At 45.2% G+C, this 15,181-nt stretch overlaps 1 protein-coding gene across 1 annotated transcript in view; it reads right to left on the minus strand.

Moving 5' to 3' along the window:
- LOC104543183 (potassium/sodium hyperpolarization-activated cyclic nucleotide-gated channel 4-like) overlaps positions 1-15,181 on the minus strand; it is a gene marked incomplete at both ends in the record, with an annotated part of 38,787 nt that overhangs the window by 399 nt on the left and 23,207 nt on the right. Inside the window, 2 exons of the mRNA XM_010187729.1 lie at positions 5-141; positions 13,372-13,536. Of these exons, the coding sequence (XP_010186031.1) occupies positions 5-141; positions 13,372-13,536 (302 nt within the window). The remainder of the gene's footprint in view (positions 1-4; positions 142-13,371; positions 13,537-15,181) is intronic.

Below are 15,181 nucleotides of genomic sequence, written 5' to 3' on the forward strand. Positions count from 1 at the left end.
CAGCCTGGACGTTGTGAGCGCAGTGTGCCATCTCTCTGTCGTGCTGCACGATCTGCTGGATGATCTCATTCTCTTGGTAGTTGAAAACACCCGAATTGAGGTCATGCTGGACTTTGTGCAGCAGAATGGAATTTTTCTTGCCTGTAGAGAAAGTGAAGAGAGAAAGAATCATTCTGATACGTCAAGGCATGGGAGGCTTCCTCAAAGCTTCCTGCCAGACTTTCCTCAAATTGTTGGCATTCTCTCCCCTCCACTGTCATTATGGGATCTGTGTATGGTCTCTGCTCCAGCAACAAGATGACAACCATCACATCTTCTGCTTTTGTGGTACGATCAAGGAACATCAAGATCCCACAAAAATGTGCCCAACAGGACACATGTTCTTAGCTAGACAGTAAAGCCACTTTTGGAAAGTGTGGCAGACTGGTAGCAAAGCTTATGAATCTCCAAGATTCTCATTTTGCACTTCATAATCTGAACTTCCATTAGAAAAAGAGAATAAATCCAAAGACTGTAGGTTTTTTGTGTTTGCAAAGGAAAAAATCTCAAAAATGTAAGTTCAGGAAAGTCTCCTGAGTCTTCAGCTACAGTGACACCTTTTCCTCATCTGCCTTATGCAGCTCGTTCACCCTGAAGTCAAGTATGCATTCCAATTAAAAGGAAATTTCTCCATGACAGGAGGACTCTATGTGCTAGTAGGAGCCCTCAGACCTGCTACAGCTACCATCTTACTTGGTCGTGCCCTTCTAGCCCCAGCTTTAAGGAAACTGCAGGCTAGCAAACGTCATGTTCCAGCTGGACTTCCTAGCCTGCAGCAAAACATGAGCTCAGCGTTTTGTCTTTTCAATGGGCTGGAAAATGTGGCGTAATGAGTTTGTCTGGCCTGAGAGCGCACCTGGCACCAAAGGGATGCTCTCTCCTGGACTGAAGGACAGAACCAGCCAATGCAGAGGCCTGAGACGCTGCCAGCCATGCCCTTTCTCCAGAGCACAGATGCATTCTCAAAGGAGAAGATTTCTAATGCAGACAGGCTCTCTGCACAACGGCTTTCATATCTCTGTTCTCATAACAGCGTGCAAATTGGTAACTGGGCCAGCAGTGATTTAGAAGGAGCTGGTATATGTTGATTTGAATGATTTTCTTACAAAATTGGTGTGGATTGGATCCCTGTTCTTGCCTTTTCAAGGGTTCTCTATGCCAGTTTGAATTGATGACAACCACCTGCCTATGGGCTTCCTTTTTACTCTTGTTTATTGAAGCTGTACGGATTTGAAGGGCTCAGCCTCTGAAGTTCTGTGTGCATGCATGTGTGTACCTGGCCCTCTGGTTGCATGTCTGTACAGAGCTCATTTTGTAGACGAAGCTCAGGGGGTGTGTGTACAAGGGTCACCTCTAGATAAGGCACCAGCCAGTTTGGATCAGATCAAAAGCTGTATTAACCCTCCTGAACCAAACGCATCCCCAGGCCCCGCACGCATTCGCAAAACCTTTTTCTCTGACTCAAATGTCATTTCTGCTGGTTCCTGTCTGATCACTTTTAGTGCCTGTACAGGCAAACAGACAGCATCTTGCAAATTACTGTGGATTTTAACCCCCAGATCATGTCATGCTCTAAGAATTAAAGGCTGGCAGCACAGCTCATGTCACTTAAGTTTCCTGTAAACAAGGGCTTGTTCACTAAACTCGTCTCATGCTTTCATGAAATTACAACTTTCACGATAATTCAACTGTTGACATTATTGACACATTCAATGTGTCCCTTACATGTCTAAAAGTGTAAGTACAATCAAACATCCGGCAGCAAAGAACTCAAACGATGCTCTGAAGAGGGTAGCTGGTATTCTGGTGTCTTAAAAAAAATTAAATGGTAGAGTCTCAAATACAACTATGAAGTTCCAAATCGACCACCAGAAAAAGGTGAAATAATTACTGCACAGATAAGGACCATTTCCTCACTGTAAAGTATAAAGGAGATACTAAGAACCATTCCCTTCGGTTCCAGAAGAACGCACGAGTTACTGTGATTTTAGACAAGCCCATTAAAAAAACAGAAGGAGCAATCTAACTGTAATTGCAGTTAAGCATTGGAAGAACACATTAAGGGTTTTTCCTTTACTGTACTTATAAAAATCAAGTGTTTATCTCTCTATAAATGCCAAGGTATAACTCTAATAACTGACTGCTATGCAATAGTGCTACGCAGTTGTTCAGAGCGGGTAAAGCTGGCAATCTACAGGTCCCTGGTCAACCTTTCCAGAGTGAACTGGACTGCACCATAAAATCATAAAATGCTGACAGAATTTTGATTCTGAATCTGCAACTGGTGCATCTGGGACATGTCTGCTGTGGGTGGTGGTATGGGATGGATCCAAATATTCCCTGAACAGACAGATCCTGTTTGTAGTTGCCATTCGTGTAGCCAGGCACACCAGAGGAAGTATGAATGTTGCCTTTAAATTTAAGAGCATTTCTGCAGTGAACATACAGTGAAAGGGAGTGAGTGGTGCAGAGGTTCACACTGCCCACACATGGTAATTTCCACGTGGTATCTACTAGAATCACATACACGCTAACAAACATAACAGATCACAAAGAGCTGCTGAAACAGAAATGGGAGTACTGACTGCTCCAAGCCTGGAGAGAAGGAACAACCTACCTCAATAAAATTGTCAGCTAAGAGGGAATCTGGCCAGCACACTTGAGTTACAGAGCGATTCAGACTGCAGGTTTGTAAGCATTCTCTTTCTGGAGCTGAAGGTACAAATCTCAGCATGGGGAATCTGTAGCTATCTCACACCACTGCAAGGTCAGGATGCGGATGGGAGACAGCCTGCTGAGTTCAAAGCAGACGGACAAAAAAGCTGCCTTACCACATTTGCTTTCTTGCTAACTGACTGTAGCAAAACCGGGCCGGGGAGGAATGGTCAGGGGTAGACGAAGGAGAAAAAGCAGATGTCGCTGGTGCAGCTTTCCGAAAAGCTCAATACCAGCAATTACCCTGTGTTTCCATCATTACACCTCATCTCACTCTTTTAATTCCATGTCACCTGTCTTTGGCTTCTGATTTGCTTGTCTGTGCTTGAATAGCCTGCAATTTCCAGTGCTGCCCTCAATTCAAATGAGAACCCATAGCAATGTTAATCAGGGCTGCATGGTTGAATTGAAGGGACTGATGTTTTCACAACCAGAGCTCTTGACGACACAGAAAACGCTGAACAGCAGACTCTGGTTTCCCCGTCAGGGCACTAAATAGAGTATATGCTAACATTTCCCAAACAAGCATACTATCTCCTGGCAATGGTTTGATCAAAGCTCCTTAAATTTGGGTCAGTTTGATAAAACAATTCCAGCAAACACCTTGGAATTATTATTTTTGTCAGTTTTAAAACAGAACATTGCCATTTTCCTATGAAATTACATTACACTTTACTGGGACACTAAAAGGCAAAACTGACTCTTTGTTCCCTTTGTTAAGAGAGCTCCTCCTCCCCCTCTACTCTGCCCTGCTGAGACCACATCTGGAATATTGCATCCAGTTCTGGGCCCTCAGTTCAAGAAGGACAGGAACTGCTGGAGAGAGTCCAGCGTAGGGCTACAAAGATGATCAAGGGAGTGGAGCATCTCCCTTATGAGGAGCAGCTGAGGGAGCTGGGGCTCTTTAGTTTGCAGAAGAGGAGACTGAGGGGAGACCTCATTGGTGTTTATGAATATATAAAGGGTGAGTGTCACGAGGATGGAGCCAGGCTCTTCTCGGTGACAAACAACGATAAGACAAGGGGTAACGGACACAAACTGGAACACAGGAGGTTCCACTTCAATTTGAGAAGAAACTTCTTCTCAGTGAGGGTGACAGAGCCCTGGACCAGGCTGCCCAGAGAGGTTGTGGAGTCTCCTTCTCTGCAGACATTCAAAACCCGCCTGGACGCCTTCCTGTGTAACCTCATCTGGGTGTTCCTGCTCCGGCAGGGGGATTGGACTGGATGAGCTTTTGAGGTCCCTTCCAATCCCTAACGTTCTGTGATTCTGTGATTCTGTGTTTTCCTGAGCCCAGCTCATCTGTTTTATTAGATTATTTTTTTCTTTTCTGTTCTGCCAAGAAAGTCTCAGATTTTTGCTCCAGAACATTTAAAAATCACTGAGACCATTCTTTCCGTTGTTGAAGGGAAGAGGAATTTTTCAAAATCATTTTTCAAAATTGTCCTTGGTTAGCAAACTGAAAAATCGATTGGTTCCACCATTCTAATTAATGGCATCATTTACCTGATGTTTCCACACACCAATAAAAGTCATATTGGTCATTTCTGGAGAAAAATCCTCCATCCAACCAGCACCAGAAAAGAAGAGGCACCCAGCAGAGCCCTGCTGGGATAAAGACATTTTCCTGGCAGGTCTGCTGAAGGCCAAAAGCCACCAGTGGAACAAGGCAGCAGGAGCCAGTTAGCTTGGGCCAGTGGTTCTGAGGTTCTTTCTATTGAAATATTTCTTCCCTCTCTTACTATGAAATTGCTTCAGTTTCAAATTCATTTTTCCTGCTCTGGATTTATTGTCACAGCACCTGCCTCAAAAGGAGAGCAAAAAAGACAGCAATCAAAGGACTGAAAGGTTGATTAGTTTGGCTCTGTGCAAGCCTAATTGAAATGATGTTCTGCAGCTCACAGCTCCACTCAGTGAACCTCAACAGAGCCTGGTGTTCTTGGTAAGCTGCTGAGAAACTTCATTAGGAGAGAGGAAAAGGGACTCCTGTGTCCCCTCCAATCTCATCAGGGAAGCAGGCAAGCTGTATGGTACAGAGTTTCCCTTCTATGTTGTTTATCCCAGATAAATTAAAGTGCTGAGCAGAGCCTGAGGTACTAAGACAAACAATCCACCCAAGCATTTCCCCTAAATCCAAAAGCACTATGCAAATTTACTGAGATGCCTCAGAGCTGGCACAGGAGCCATCCACAGCCCCCTCACGTACCAGCTCCCCATCCGTGTTCCTCTGAGGTAGCTCAAGGCCCCTCGTGTTTCTACAGATGAAAGCGAAGCTCTCCTGGGTTTTACCAGGGCAAGAGGAGCGTGACAATGTGCTGATGGGAGGACTGGGTGGATCTCAAGCAGTCACTCGGGCTGGATGTGCCCCTGGACAGGACTGAGGGACACTAAAAGGCACAACTGACTCTTTGTTCTCTTTGTGCAGCTCCTAGCACAAGATGATTTTTTTTCCATAGTCGGACAAAATCAAATACCATTAATGGAGGGCTCTGGCTCATAAAAACACCTTGTTTTCCTCACTGCAGCAATAGGCTAGATACGAGGGGGTGGGGTGGGGGGGAGAGAGAAGGTGTTTAGAGCATAGAAGATATTCATAGCAAAGCTACTATGTAAGAAAATGGAAACTAAGCAAATAGATGTTGCTGCTTTAATAAGGAATTGCAAAGCCAGGTTTTTCTCAACTGTAGATTGTGCACAAAAGAACAGGAAGAAAGGCTTATGCAATTTTATAAAAGGAGCCAGCACTCAGCAATAGTTCTTCTATCAAATAATCAAAATTAGCCTTCTGTTGTTAAAATTCTGCACAGACACAGGGGAAATTAGCTCTGACTTTCTGTTCATTTCTCTTTTCAGTTCAGTCTAAGCCCACTGGCTGCAGTTTAAGAATTCAGGTCACTAAATTGCTTTCTGAATTTGCATGTATTTAAATAATCTCACTTTACGAGGCTGGATGGTGCCCTGGCCTGCTGTCAAAGTGGCTGCCCCCCTGCCACATGCTTACTTCTTTCAGGTCTTCGCTTCTTCCATACACGACCAGGTACTTAACACCCTGCTTGGATCATTGGTTGCAGTGAAGGGCTCCCAGCATATTGCAGCTTTGAAGGTGGTCTTTGCCGTCCCTTGCCTCTGGGTTACCTGTGTCCTGAGCTGCTCTCCTGCAGTAATTCAGCTTGTTGCCATTGTCTCCAGAGGGACAATACAGCAACTGGCAACTGTGGGCAAAGAAACCCTGGCCATACTCAACAATTGCTGCTATGCCCTGGGAGAACTCTTCTGCACTGGGACTATTCTGGTTGGAAGGTCTTGCTGCACCAGCTCTTAAGAGTCCACGTATACAGAGAAATTAACTGGAACAGAGATTTCAAAATAATTCTTAACTCCCAGTATATATGCTCTTTTCCAGTTTAAGCCTGACTTTCTTTCAGATGTAAGTTAACCTACACTGAACTGTATTAACTGTCATGTAAAGGTCTCTGCTCAGAATTAAAGTAGCTCTTGGATGCAAAGCAGAGCCAGCTGGATCAGCTCTGAGAGCATCCACAGAGGAGTTCAGTGCACTTAACAAATCTGCTCTAGAAGCTAATTCAGACTAACTCTCCTGAGAGCCTGGCTGTGTAAACACATTACAGACTGGAGGGGCAGTTCTCGATGAACCGCTCTGCAGTAGATGTGTGCTCTCATGCCGCTACACGCTCTGCAGTAGCTGTGTGCTCTTACGCACGAGGCAGCACCTACCTGCACACCGCAGTTTAATTTCTCTCTTCCTAAAGCTGTATCCTTTGAGCTCTGGTGGCATATTTGAAGTACAATATCTCCTCCTCATCTTCAAGCCTAGGTGGAGTTACACCTGTACACAGGGGTTTTATTGCAGGAAAGCCAACTACCATATTGAAAGAGAAATCAATTGTCTCCGTGTAGAGCCCACCGTTCTGGGGAGGTTAGCTCAATCTGTTTCCTTATTACCATCTTAACAAACAATAGAGTTCAAAACTGTAAAATGGACAGTTCCATGCCTTTCCAAGAGGAGGTCTTCCCTTCCTGTAGAGCTCAGGCCTGCCACTGATTGCTTCTCCTCTCCCATAAACCAAATAGATATCTTCCAAAATATGTGGCATCTCTTTTAACAGAACAAACACAACCACTGGGTCAAACAATACACGGTGAATAATGCTATCTGATGGATCTCATGACGATTACACAAAACCTAAAATAAATTAAGTTCTTCCCTCTCACTCTTCATATTTATGCCCATCATACAGAGCTTTGCAGAAAAAAAATACAGAGAGAGCTATGTAGAGCAAACTGTGAATATCCATCGTGTAAGAACTGTACAGTTCTGGAGTGCCTGTGATGCTCTGTGCTGCCTGAAGCATGGTGTCCTGGCTGTTACTTTTCGGTGGAGACTGAAGCCAAAGAGCTGCCTTCTCCTCAAGTGGTAGAAGTGCTTGTGTCCGAAGCCAAAGCTGCTGCACTCAATTCTCAGTGCCCTGCTGGAGCTGACAGCTGTGACAGGGACAGATCTGGAAGCCTCTGGACGTTCTGGCAGTGTTTTTCTCTCAGTTATGCGCTTTGCAGTGTCATCTGGTTGCAGATAGCTACTGGACAGGAAAAGTCTCCTGAGTCTAGAGGTGTGGTTGGTAAACAGGCCCTACTTCATGTAATTAAAGAGGGGTTTGAAAATTACTTTTTAAAATGTTGGAATGGTAAAATGTTATTTGAACAGGTGGTTTATTTTGATGCAGATAGCAAAGAGCTGTGGACGTGGCTCTCTAAATGTAAAAGGAATTTAGTAACTTGGAGGGACCCATGGAGATGGGGCACAAATATATCACATCTCCTACCACTCCCCTATCTCTCTCACTTCTGCTTAATGTCTCCCAGGTAGCCAACTGCCTGTCTGTGCTCCTAGTGACTCGTGCCTAGAAGACCAATCTTCCCAGAGAACTTGCACCCTGCAAGGCAGACATGGGTGGGTTGGGATAAACTGATGTGACCAAGGTCATCTACAAAGACAGGTCTCCTGAGATCTTACCACCACTCCCCACTGTCTCTTCTATTGGGGTGCCTTAGCCTTGATTTTCCTTCTAGAGTTGCATAAGAAATGGCACTTCAATATTCAGGTCAACAGGGTTGCCAGTTCACCTTAATTAAGCTGAAGTCATCTGCATTCACTTGTGGCTGGTGAGTTGCTGATATCTTTCCTTAGGCTAAGCAGAAAATACTCTGAGTCTAAGCCTTCACTTCCAAATAAAAATAAATCTAGATACTTAATTCCTGTTTACGTTCGAGCTCCTACCTTGCATATCTGTGCTAGATCGCACTGCCTGGGTGTGTTTCACCTAAGCCATTTGAGATAACCACCTTAGGAGAAGACAAATCACACTCTATATAAATGCCTTTTTCTCTCTGCTGGCTATAAGAGTCACATTCAGATTTCCATATCGTGGCATTGGAAATGATGGGAGAGGATTTCAAGTCAGAGGAATACACACAGTGGCATTTGAACTTTGATTCCTCATAAACAGTTATGCTCGTGAGTGATTGAGGTGATGAGAGAGGACACAGCACAGAAGAACCTGTGCCACCTCTTGTCAGTCACTGATACCCTCACCTGCTCAGGACTTGGATAATAAAATTTCACGTCCTTAAAGGGCTGGGCAGAGCTCAATGTGATTTTGAAATAAAGCTTTCTCCCAAAGTACACACATTCTAGCATAGGCCACAGGAACTTTTATCTTTACACCACCTGTGCCTGTATCAGCAGCCTCAAATAAGATGCATACATAAATATCTATATACCCATATAGCCTTATGACCAAATCTGCTTGCTCATCTCACATGTGCAGCTCTTTAGGGGTTACTCACCTGCGTACAGTAAACAAATTTGGCACTACAACGTGGATACAGTCTAAAATTTATGCTGAGTACATATTTATTTTATTAAATAAACCAAATATTTCAGTCCTTTTTTGGTTTTTTTTTCTATGAACCTGCACAGCACCTGCCACAAGGGAGCAGGCAGCTCAGAAGCATTCAGAGACTGAGCTCCACCTTTGTTAGCGTTCTTTCTTTTTAGCAGGAGATGAGAAACTGATGCACGGAGCAAAGGCGTGACAAGGACAAACGGGGAATCTGTGGCAGAGCTTGGCGCAGATCCCAGACCTTCTCATTCCCAGCTCACCTAGCCTGCCCCGGACCAGCCCCTCCTCTGAGGCAGCAGATCCCCCAGTATGACCTAGGCAAGCGGGGTTGCAAGTCCAACAGAATCGCAATTGCAGAAGCATGCTCAGGAGCTGACAAATAGGGTGCCCGGTCAAAAAGTTTAGGAACAGCTATTTCTGTGGGTTGTTTAGATGAAAGCTTTAAAAACTTCTCGCACTGTAATATCTTGAACAGACACTCTTGCACAGCAATAATATGATATAATTATATTTACAGACTGGTACTCTGTTGTCTTAGTTTTGCTTTGGTTTTTCAGCATCTACAATGCCTGGAGGAAATGCAAGGCATTTTAAATCCTGGGTTAACTGGGATCCACCACATATGGACTGGCATTCAAAATGCATGCGTTTCAAACTGTGTGGTGAAAAATTCCAGATGAAAATGAAAATTAACCTCCTCTGGCTTTAAGTAAGCTTTCAGCTCTCACCAGTGCCCTTGATATGGATGGTAAGCAACCTTATGATAGACATTTATAGTATTTATTACAGCACAACGAACAACGGAAAATAATTGCCCCTCACCATTTTTTGAATGCATCAGTGAATTCTGATTTGACAATATTCACGACCCATATTGTATTTACTTTCAATGAACATTTGAGTGGTTGTGTTTTACAAGTGCAAATGCTTGTGAAAATCTAATTTTAAGCTTCAGCGGTCACTGAAAGCCAGTTTCAAAGCCTGTCAGGAACAGAATGATGCGACTTACGTAACTGACACATCACAAACTGGGACAATTCACAAATGCTCGTCAGACGAAGAATTACTCACTGAAGACATGAACAAACCATATCAACACACAAATACTCGAAAAAATTTACAGCTCGGTCAAGAAGAAGTGGAAGATTTAATCAGTGATGAAATGATCGTTAATCAGTGATCAGCCCAATTTCCTCAAGTCTCAATTTTCAGGCCCTGAGTCATATGTGTGATATTCTACAGCTTGAGGCGTTCTGTAGAGTCCAAAGTTACTCAGAGAGGAGAGCTGAGCAGGGACACAAATCTTTGTGGAATCCCAGCCTTAGTCAATACACGGAGACTAATCCCTTCCAGTCTTTAAAGAGCTCCCGCAAGTGCAAAACACCTGGGAAACTTCTTCCCCAGCCATGCATGGCACAGGCGAGATGCCAATATCAATTCCCACTGACAAGAGAGGTTACAAGGATACATCAACATACTCTTTGCCGAGCAATCAAGGTAGCTCCCTGGGGGGCTGTGCCGTCCATGCTGCTGCACTGACGGTCTACCAGCAGGAAGCAATGGGGACACACAGTTCAGGGGGTGTGTTCCCTCTCCAAGCCACAGGCTTTCAAGGTGCATTTGCTCTGCAAAGTGAATGCTTCATCACACCTCCAGTCAAGCAGTGCTGCTCCTGTTGCTTCAAGGGATGAGGACTTTCATTCTCATCCTGTCTCCCTGCTACCTAGACAAGCTTAGACCATGCTTTCCAAATTCTCTGTGCAGCAGTTAATCCTGCAAATACCTCCGTGTCTGGATGGGCTGAGATTGTTCTCCCTGCTGTCTTGATTCCTCACTGCACACGGGGAATATTATGGACACAAGTTGCTTCTGAAGAAATTCCAATTGAACTCCAGGAGAAATTTTTTTTACCATGAGATCAATTAGATATTGGAATAAACTCCCAGGGGAAGTGGTGAATTCCCTGACATTGTTCAGTTTTAAGAGTCAGCTTGACAGGGTGCTGACTCATCTCATTTAAACTATACTTTTACCTTGAAAGGTTGGACTAGAAGATCCTTGTGGTGCCTTCCAACTTAGTATTCTGTGATTCAATGACTCTATGAATATTCAGATATTCAATACCTGGAGATATCCAAAATCTGCCTGGATGCTATCCTGCGCAACCTGCTGTAGGTGAACCTGCTCTGGCAGGGGGTTTGGACTCGATGATCTCCAAAGGTCCCTTCCAATCCCAACCACTCTGTGATTCTGTGTAGTACTGGATGGATCTCATCCTGATAACAGAACAGTGACAGAGCCCTCTGAATCATTTCATGTACTCGGTGAGGCATAGGCTTCTCAAGGACACGTTGTCATCGGGGTAGAAGGAAGTTAGTGAATGCACCACTGACTTGGAAAGAGGCTCCCATTGAGCTGAACGTACCAGGAATCAAAAATATAGTCCTGCCTCTATTCACACCTGACTTCTATGAACTGCTGTTGCTTAACGTCAATCCTCCAGAATAATCCCTCTACTTTGAGAGTCTCAGCAGAATGCAGTAATCTTGACTTTCCTAAAAACTCACATGCTGTTACAGAGCTCCTGCGCTGCTCTTTCTGGATAATGCGTGTTTCAGGGGACGGTGAAGAAATGCCTTATTTATAAAGACAGGGATTTCCATGGGATCTACCAAATTCAGTAGGGTGTGCCTAACTCCCTTAGGCTCTTTTGGGAAATTCCACCCAAAGAGTGTTGGGCACAACAGCATTGGAAGGTGCTATGAAGATGCCATTTTGCAATAGTAGAGGATGCAGAGTTGAGGAAACAGGCAGCTCTCAAGTCTGATTGCCAGGGAAACAGAGGCAGTACTGGGATTTTCCATGTGGGGCACTGATGTTGTCTCAGGTCAGCAGAATGGCAAAAGGAGAGGAGGGCAGTGCCAGAGCTGTGCACCAAAGGGCCTGTTATTCTAGTTGCTCCATGTCACCTTCTGACCTTATGTTGACATTTTGCAGCTGTGTGTGAAAGGGAATTTCTCCTCAGGGAAAAAGCATGTGAGGTTCTTCATGCTGGTTCAGAATTTTCCATAGATTTTAGTTATTGTGTGCAGCAGCACACAGGGCAGAGACAAGGAGCGCAGGACACTCTGCTTGCCTGTACAGAGGGCATCAGGCTAAGAAGCTGAGCAGCACTGACCATCTACGGCCAAAGAATCCGAGATAATGTCAAGCTGGCCCGTCCCGGGTTGTGCCTGACATGACATTTTCTTAGTGGTTTGTTCAGTCTAATTTAAATAACCCAAGTGATGGGACTGTTGCCACTTACACTGGGGCCTCATTAGCATGGGCTTTGCCAAACTCTACATATTTAGCTCATAACCTTTCCTCAGGGGTCACACTTTCTGATTTGCAGCAGGTAATGAGATGCACAGAATACAATGTTCCTGGCATGAAAAGACCCAGAGATGGGATGCCCCTTGCTGGGTTGCCAGCTTATTCCCTACCCCTTCACCCCATTATCCTCCTCACCTTCCGCATCGTATCCAGACCTGCACTGACCTTTACGATTCTGAAAAGCAATGAAAATGCATGCAGATTTAAGAGATGTCTAATAAGAAGCTAAAGGGGTTAGGCTGGGACTCTGAAATGCTCGCTTCTCAGCTCTGTAAAGGCTTCCTGCATGACCTTGTGTAAGTCACTTAATCTCTCTGTGTCAAACATCTCTGGCTGTGACCAAGGAATGTTATCCTGGTCTCCTGTAGTTAGACGAGGTTGTTTGCAGCATAGGCTATATCTCACACAGGACAGGAGAGCATCCTGGGACGGGTCTCTATGAGGTATAACACTTCAAGAATATCCTTTGGGTAATTGTGTTTAATTTGGGTTGTGGGAGGTTAGATTTTTATAAATTGTTCCATGTCTTTGTTCAATCAGGTGCCTATTTCTACCGAATACCTTTATAGTTGGACTCTAATGGACAGCTGGGCAAGTGTTTTGTGGTTATGTTTTGCTGATAGCTTTGCACAAGAGTGTCTTCAGGATCAGAAAGCACTCAAAGCTTTCCCTTCCCTACAGCACTTTCTGCTTCTCCAGTTCCTTGTCAACTATGACCAGAAAAAAACCTGTCCCAAAAAGGAGCATCATGGTCTGCATTTCATTATGCATTGATATAGCAGAGAAGAATATTCTTCCTCATCAATATGGTTGCTAGTATTAAAAAATTAATATCAATGACCCATACAGTCATACAAAACCAGGTCACACTCCAAAAAACACTGAAGTCCCCATGCTGAAAGATTATTTCTGCCACAGAATATTTTGCTGAGATACTGAGGTTTGATTGCAGCCTAGTCAGTTTTCTCTTGAACCTAGGAGGCTGTGGGTGTTTATACATTCTAAGCTAAAATTCAAAATCTAGTGAATTCACCAGCATGGCCTTGATGGCCTCAGATTGCAGATCTCAGTTCTTCAAAAAAGAACTCTTGAGAAGGGAAACAAATGGAAGCAGGAGCTGGCAGAAAGAGTGAGTGAGTGAGAAAGAGAGAGAGAAGGATGTGCATTTAACTGATCGTGAATGGGACTCCTGGTAGGAGCTGTAATCAGACTGGGATCTCCTTCAGCTCACAACTCCAGCAAGGCAACTAAGGACCAAGTCTGGAGAGGGAGTGCCAGGGCAGCAGGTAATGGGAAGGAGACCTTTACATCTTCTACTTACCAATTCTGTCCAGCCTGTCAAGAGCCACAGTTTCAAAAGCTCGCCTCATCATGGGATACTCTTCCAGCACCTCGTTGAAGTTGTCCACTGAGAGGGAGTAGAGCCGGCAGTAGGTGTCAGCTCGCACGCTGGCCGTGCGCCGGCCGCGAGTCAGCAGGCAAATTTCTGGAAGGAAAGACCCAGCCTGAGAACATGGGGACAGACAGCATCACCCTGGTGATACAAGACCTAGCACTGTCACTCATAGGCAGTCCTGCCTGCCACCCAGTCTCCTCTCTGGCTGAACTCTACCTGCTCTCCCACTGAAAACATGAACAGTGGTAATATTCTGTGTATGCAGTAACATTAAAAAATACATGGAGGCTCAGTTGTGGCAGCTGCTACACACAGCTGCACCTCAGGGATTTGCTGATACAATTAGCCAGCCAAGTTTTGTTACAGTGGATTATCAAAGATATCATTTGTGCATTCAGAGTGGAGAAGCTGTCTTTCTCCAGCTCCTCATGGGCACTTGAAGCAGAAGGTCAAGCCATGCTCTGATTGAAGCTAATTCTCTCTCTAGATTTGTAGAAAAAGCTTTGTGCTGACCTGTGGCTTTGGTGCCTGGAAGTAATTTTGATCTCCCCACACAGAACATTTATCTTTTCAAAGTTTTTTTAGATGTGCCAAAAGCTTACAGATTGTCAGACTAAGCCGAGTTAGTGGCATCTACCAACTCTTGGTGTATTTACCCTGCAGTCAGCTACTCTTCTACTACTGCCAGCACTCTTCTCTGTGCTGTATGCTGGCTGTCAGTCCAGTCTAAGAAAAGTGGAGGAAATGCATGATAGCGAATTTTTCATTAAAAAAAGGCCTTACAGAAGAGAAGGAAAGGCAGGCTTCATTCTGTCCCCTCTCAGTACAATCATAGAATCATGGAATGGTTTGGGTTGGAAGGGACCTTAAAGATCACCAGTCCAACCCCTCCATGGGCAGGGACACCTCCCACCAGACCAGGTTGCCCAAAGCCCTGTCCAACCTGGCCTTGAACACTGCCAGGGAGGGGGCATCCACAACTTCCCTGGGCAACCTGTGCCAGTGTCTCACCGCCCTCACAGTGAAGAGTTTCTTCCTAGTATCTAGTCTAAATCTCCCCTCTTCTAGTTTAAAACCATTCCGCCTCATTCTGTCACTACCTGCCCTTGTAAAAAGTCCCTCCTCAGCTTTCCTGTAGGACCCCTTCAGGAACTGGAAGGCTGCAATAAGGTCCCCTTGAAGCCTTCTCTTCTCCAGGCTGAACAGCCCCAACTCTCTCAGTCAGTCCTCGTAGGAGAGGTGCTCCAGCTCCTGATCAACTTCATGGCCTCCTCTGGACCTGCTCCAACAGCTCAATGTTCTTCTTATGATGGGGACCCCAGAACTGGACACAGTGCTCCAGGTGAGGTCTCACCAGAGCAGAGCAGAGCAGAGGGGCAGAATCCCCTCCCTCGATCTGCTGGCCACACTTTTGATGCAGCCCAGGATGTGGTTGGCTTTCTGGGCTGTGAGGGGGCATTGGTGGCTCATGTCCAGCTTTTCGTTCACCAGTACCCCCAAGTCCTTCTCCTTGGGACCGCTCTCAAGCCATTCTCTGTCCAGCCTGTATTTGTGCTTGGGATTGCCCCTACCCAGGTGCAGGACATTGCACTTGGCCTCATTGAACCTCGTGAGGTTCACCTGGGCCCACTTCTCCAGCTTGTTCAGGTCCCTCTGGATGGCATCCCTTCCCTTTGGCATGTTAACCTCACCACCCAGCTTGGTATCATCAGCAAACTTGCACTCAGTCCTGCTG

This window comes from Mesitornis unicolor, unplaced genomic scaffold (genome assembly GCF_000695765.1).
Source record: "Mesitornis unicolor isolate BGI_N332 unplaced genomic scaffold, ASM69576v1 scaffold6577, whole genome shotgun sequence".
Classification (NCBI taxonomy): Eukaryota; Metazoa; Chordata; class Aves; order Mesitornithiformes; family Mesitornithidae; genus Mesitornis; species Mesitornis unicolor.